We start from the raw sequence: 6,117 nt of genomic DNA, 5'->3' as shown, positions 1-6,117 counted from the left end.
TAGATCACGGTGGCGGAGCCCCGTCTGATTAAGTCTCATACACAACAAAAAGTAAGAAATTTTCCTTCTTTACCTTAAGCCCTCTTGATAATTAGGTCCAGCTCTTCTGACAAAAATTCTTATATCATATTCCACTAGCTTAGATTGATATTCTTGAAGAGCTTTAACAATGCCTTTAAATGTCGCAGCTACATTTGTAAAATTGGCAATTCCTCCTCCTATAATAAGTACTTTCCCATCAGAACGCTTTGCTTTTGTCATCAAACTCAATATAGTTTTTGCATATTCGTAAGTTTGTTGTTCACTAGGAGCGCCAGAGTATTCACCATAATTGGCCAATTCACCAGCTGCTCCCAAGTCGCAAATTGTATCTGAATATATCACTGATGCACCTATAAAAATTAATTTAATATGGTATTCGGGTACAAAACAAAGAAATTGTTTGATGTGAAAAAACGAAATTGTAAAAGAGTAAATGCAAGTTATTTTATATATGACCGCGTCTACCAACCACCGCCAGCAACCATAGTCCATATGCGACCGTCTGGATTAAGAATCGTCAGCTTTAAACTTGCGCCAGATTTAGCATCCAAATCAGCTATATAGGCTTCCTCAGGATAAGCATCTCTTCCAAATGGCGGTGGATAATCGATCTCTCCCCAATCTGGTTTACATATAAAATCCGCCGTAGTATCTAATTTGGCTGCGAGGTCGAGAACATAAATTGCGGTATCCGTTATCACTAATGGATTGATTTCCAAGTACGTGAAATATAAATGAACGTAGAGCTTATAAAGAGATTCTATGAATTCAGCAATGACCCTAAAATAAAAAAAAGAGTAGAAACAAAAAGCTATAACATTTATAATATTATTTAAGATGATTTAACATTATTACATTTTTTTATCGTCCATCACATTAATCAAAAGTCTATCAATCAATGTAGATCGATCAGGCATCTCACCACCAACCGGTATATCTAATTTCAAAGCTTTAGCATCGACATCTCCGATATCGATACCACCTTGATGATGAAATAATATTGTATCAGCTGTACGATGAGAATAGATACAGACATAAGCTTCCTCCCCCTATAATATAAATATAAAGATGTATTATATATTATATGTATTTAATTCATAATAATCCTGTACTGTCACACATCTTATAAGCATGATTTCTCGACTTCTAAGAATCGACACCTGTAAAACGCTATATGTAATGTGTGTAACAAAGTTCTGAAACTGATTCTATATTATGAAAATACTACGAGCATTACTTATTCGTAATTTATTTAAAATTTTTACTACTATAACTGCCAACCTTTGTATCCAATTTGCACGATCCATTAATATAGTCTGAGCTGCTAATATATACATAATAGAAATTGAAAAATTTTTGTTGCTTGTCATTGATTGAGAAATGAATCGTGCTGTTAAAGTTTTACATTAAACTTAATCAGCTACTGAAACGATAAAAGTGTCCAAACAAGCTATGGCCATCGAAAGTGCGATAGATAAAGTCAAAGGTCAAAAGAATATCGATTAGGTTTTTTGATTGGAAAGGCTTAGTTATCAAATACCTAACCGCAAAATCAAATGGTAAATTTTATTTAAAAGTAATGCAGCTTTTTCTCTTTAATTGTATTATTCGAATCTGACCAGAATTGGCAAACTCCAGTGATTTTTTTACTACTCTATATGTGCTCACACACATTTTTTTCAGCTGTTAAATATACTTATCAACTAATGATTATATTGCATTATTCTTTCTTTTCATTTAATTCGTTATTATATAATAATAATTATTAGACTTCTATTTTCCAACAAACATCAATAATCGCTTAGAAAATCACTTTTTGACAATGACAAAAAAACATTAAAAGATTTTTAACGAAGGAAATTTAGCATCTCTGTCAAATCATTTTTATATAGCGATCATTGTTGTATATTGTATTACACTATATCGATAGATAAAATGATTTATGTTGAATAAAGTAAAATCTTTTACTCGAACTATTGTTTTAAAAAGGTAGTTTTAGAACTTTTTGGACGCATTGTATATAAAAAAATAATAAAGCAAACCTTACCGATTTGTGCGGTATAAACGGTTCAATTATAAATGTTTTTAATTTTCCGACTGTCTTGCCAATGCGTTGTTCTTTGTTCATGTGCTGGTCAATCCACTTTTGTACTGTACTTAAATCTGCATTTACTTTAATTAATCCGAGTTTTCCTCGTCGCTTGATTAATTGATCCGGTTTAACAACTAATCTTTCTGTTTTGAGCCACGGATGTTCGTTGGCGGTATCAATCCAGTTTGTGTTTTCCGTAATAAGTACAAATCTACATTTTGCTGCCTTTGTTCCAACAGGAAGCTTACGATTGATCAAATCCTTCCCAGTTGCTTCTCGAATTGCCTTCGCTGCCATTGTTTAGAAATTTCTGTCAACAAATCAATAAATAAATCGGATTTTTGGGATAACATTATTCATTCTATTTTGCTGTGCTATTTTTATATTCATTTTGCTAGGAAAAGATTCATCTCTTTCAATTATTGATAAAATTATTATTTATAACTCAAATTTTTTTCTAAAATATGATGAGCTTTTAGGAACAATTATAAAAAAATAATCTCAATCCGCTATACGACAGAATTATAAGAGCTACCTAATAATTTCTCTCTATGTGTATTTTTTTTCTGTTGACCTAGTCGCTTATTTATATTTCGATGATTAGTCGATCGCTGTCTTTAAAAAGAGACGCAACGGGCACGGACCAGTTCGGACGTGTTTTGTCCGGAAAAAATTTTTTTAAGTATTGCGACTGTTACTGTCTGCATTGTGAGTTTAATTAAATTTATTGCGTCAGTGCAACTGAAAATTAAGACACGCCTTACGGCTCATACGACAATTGGTTCGTCCTGGCCATATTAAGAGCAGTACTGCTCAAAGGCCATATCACAAAGAAGAAGAAGAAGAAGAAGAAGAAGAAGATCGCTGTCTTTCGATTCGGAACGACGTGTCACCTGTCCGTTCCGTTCGCATTATGATTACGGCTCTCTGGATTGCGACTCTTTTTAAAATAGAATTTTTGACAAAGTTACTAGAACTGCAAGAACTTTATGTGTGGCTAAAATAATTCGTGAACATGATGAGATAGGTAGATATTTCCTTTTTAATTGTTCCTTGTGCGACATTCGTTTCTGTAACGATGTGCTTGTAATGACTTCGTTATGTATACTTTTTAGAAATCTCTTGATAAGGACACAAAACCAGTGTCGAAACGTCGAGTTAATGTAAGAATCTTCGATATTAAAGTCAGTTTGGTCAAAATATATAAATCTTGTTAATTTTTCACTGACGAAGAAAAGAATTTGTTAATATAAAGAAATAGTTTATAAACAGTATTTAGATCATATTACTTTATTCGTTCGTTATTTTAATTATATCACATAATTAATTACTGATGAGATTAATAGTTTTTTTCATATCAATAAATATTTTTGCAGTTTGTGAAAATAAAAAGAAATAAAATAAAAAGAAATACAATATTAAATTAGTTAAAAAATATAGACAAAATTTAGATATAAAAAGTTTATATTATAAACTGATGAGAAATATGGTTATTAACAAGATTTTCAGAGCACAATTTACACAAAACTTTCGAACAGTGTGGTTTTGTTATTTTCATATAGTATCATTAGTTCATATAACATTATTGTCAGTGTTGGCATTAACATTTTTAGGATGAATGAATATTAATGTTCACAAACCTTTAAAAATGTTTGACTTAACGTGGATGTCACAGTTCTTACCGTCACTTGCGGCAGTTAACTGAACGTTCAATGTGACACTACAGCAATATGTAACATCGTCCCGTCTCGACGCGATATCACGAGATATCGTATGATTCTACGAAGATTTTTTTATGCAATGTCATTTTATCTCTTTTTCTCACTCCCCATTTCACATGTGTATGCATGTATATATCAACGAACACACACTATTTACAAAGCATAAAAAGAAAATGCATCGAGAATATTTTTTTTCCGAGTTGACCCGTTATGAAGAAGTATACCGTATTGAAGAGGGTAATTGATCAAAATAATTTGCATATACAATATATATAATAAGGTAATACTTAAGGAGAGCTCCCTCTTCACCGATTTCGCTGAATTTAGGCTTAATCGACGCGTTTTTGCACAAAACAAACAAATCTGGCAGAAAAAAGTCCCGCTCTCTGCCCCGCGAAGCGAGAATTGGCCGGTATTCATAGTCGGTTTCTTATTTCAAGACCGGCTTAAGGGGATCCTAAAGCCGTCTGTATTACCGACCAAATTCTATATCTGTCCTTGTATAGACAAAGATGATAGACAAGGATAGACGCATGGTCATAGGTTATAATTTCTTCGAAGCTCTCATTTTTATTCCAGGCTTTCAATCTCAATTTCAAAGATACGTTATTGTTTGTGCACGTCTTCTGAAGAGTGGGAACATTTCATTTCGTACATATTACTTATACAACTTAGGCCAGTAAAATTAGGTTTGAAAATGGCAAAACGGATTGACAAGCCAATTTTTTGAGGGTAAGTAGAGGGTCATAGGAAATGCCCAAATTCACAAAGTTCCAACAAAATTTCCCTGTGCGTCAGCGGCCATCTTGAAAATAAGGGTGAATATTTAAAGTATGAATATCTCGGCTTCTATTGGTCGCATTTTGTTCTTTTTTTTATAGTTTTGTAGGGAAAAATATTTGCTACAACTTTTGTTCGAAAAAATTTTTAATAGCTGTCAAGGAAAAAAAGTTAAAACCAAAAACGTGCTGTCAATTAGGGGTTGAACAATTTTATTAACACTTATATCGCTGCCTGTTAGTTTGATAAAAAAAATGTTCCGATAAAACTTGTAGAGGATTAAATTCTCTACAATTTTCGTATATATTTTTTTGCGGTGGCTCAAAAAACACTAGAGATAGAGAGCGCCAAAGTTGAATGTATCTAGTAAATGCTCTTTTTCGTAGGAAAAATTCGCGGTTTTATTGTGAATTGTCGTATATTATAAAACTCTTTTCCGCGAACTGTACAGTGTGTTATTGTGTGTGTGTTGTTTGTGTGTGTTATTGTGTATTATTTTCGGTCAGTCGTGATCTTATTTCGAGCGTTTTAGAGTAAAATTTCTCGAAAATGAGCGAGTATTTTATTTGTAGTCCATATGCCAGGTCGATTGAGCATTTTTATCGAGGTTGATGGCTTAAGTTAATGTTTTTTTATGTTTTTTGGGTCGTAGAACAGGAATCTGTAAATAGTTGTTTCGTAAGTCGATGCAATAAAAAGTTATTAACAATTTATTTGTTTAAATTGCCCTAGCGATCAAACTATACATCCTATAAAAAAATGAACTAGAGAAAATTTGTTCCTCTTTTTACGACGAACAAAATGGCGTTTGAATTTTTCCAAAATCTTGATTATTGACGGAAATGTGTCAATTTTTAGGTAAAAACTGCTTATGCGTCGCGGAGTACCCTAGGCGTGCGCGCTCGCGCTCAATTGTACTACACGAGTTTTGCTCCTTTAATTTTAATTTAATTTGCTTTTTTGCTCCTTTTATTACAATTAAGCGCGAGCGCGCACGCCTAGGGTACTCCGTGACGCGTAGGCAGTAATTACCAGATAAAGCCAAAAACACTTGAATCCATCTGTATGTACATAAGACTTGTCAAGAAACTCTACAATTTTCACGCATAATCCGCGATTCTTAGTCAGTATGGACTAGAGTTTAATACAATCGCCATTGATGATCCCTTTTAATCACGTCAAAATTGATTATTTCGCTTTTTGACTTCGTTCTTTACTCATGTTGTAAAATAGTTTTTCGATTGTGTAGAATATTTATATTTAGAAAGAAAGAAATTTATAAAGATTGCTATATTGATCGTAGAGTAGAGAAAACAATTCCTTAACATTTTACAAAGTAGTGTGTCACATTTAAACTAGAACATTTGTATCGAATAACTCAGACAAATTAGGAAATTCGTTTCTACGTGACTAATATCTATTTCTGATTGGGGACAACTCGAGAACTTATTGATATAATTTAATTTCTTTTCACATTTAAAT

General features: G+C 32.6%; 1 protein-coding gene across 1 annotated transcript; it reads right to left on the bottom strand.

Annotated features, from left to right (window-relative positions):
* Positions 1 to 69: 69 nt before the first annotated feature.
* LOC112468271 (ATP-citrate synthase-like) lies at positions 70 to 3,879 on the bottom strand. Its single transcript, XM_025037390.1, has 5 exons — positions 3,775 to 3,879; positions 2,090 to 2,444; positions 898 to 1,091; positions 512 to 822; positions 70 to 392 (listed from the first exon to the last, which is right to left on the bottom strand). The coding sequence occupies exons 2-5, from the start codon at positions 2,429 to 2,431 to the stop codon at positions 70 to 72; spliced, it is 1,170 nt and encodes a 389-aa protein (XP_024893158.1). The 5' UTR covers positions 2,432 to 2,444; positions 3,775 to 3,879.
* Positions 3,880 to 6,117: the final 2,238 nt, after the last annotated feature.

Source organism: Temnothorax curvispinosus, unplaced genomic scaffold (assembly GCF_003070985.1).
Source record: "Temnothorax curvispinosus isolate PA1 unplaced genomic scaffold, ASM307098v1 QBEX01018246.1, whole genome shotgun sequence".
In the NCBI taxonomy this organism is placed as follows: domain Eukaryota; kingdom Metazoa; phylum Arthropoda; class Insecta; order Hymenoptera; family Formicidae; genus Temnothorax; species Temnothorax curvispinosus.
Note: the sequence above shows the minus strand (reverse complement) of the source record. Positions and strands in the feature narration are given on the sequence as shown.

Excerpts from the sequence above, each read along its gene's own strand:
- LOC112468271 (XM_025037390.1), bottom strand. The coding sequence starts at position 2,431 with ATGGCAGCGAAGGCAATTCGAGAAGCAACTGGGAAGGATTTGATCAAT. Across the intron at positions 823-897 it reads GTGATGGACGATAAAAAAAT|GGTCATTGCTGAATTCATAG; the intron begins GTAATAATGTTA and ends TTTTTATTTTAG. Across the intron at positions 393-511 it reads GACTATGGTTGCTGGCGGTG|GTGCATCAGTGATATATTCA; the intron begins GTTGGTAGACGC and ends TAATTTTTATAG.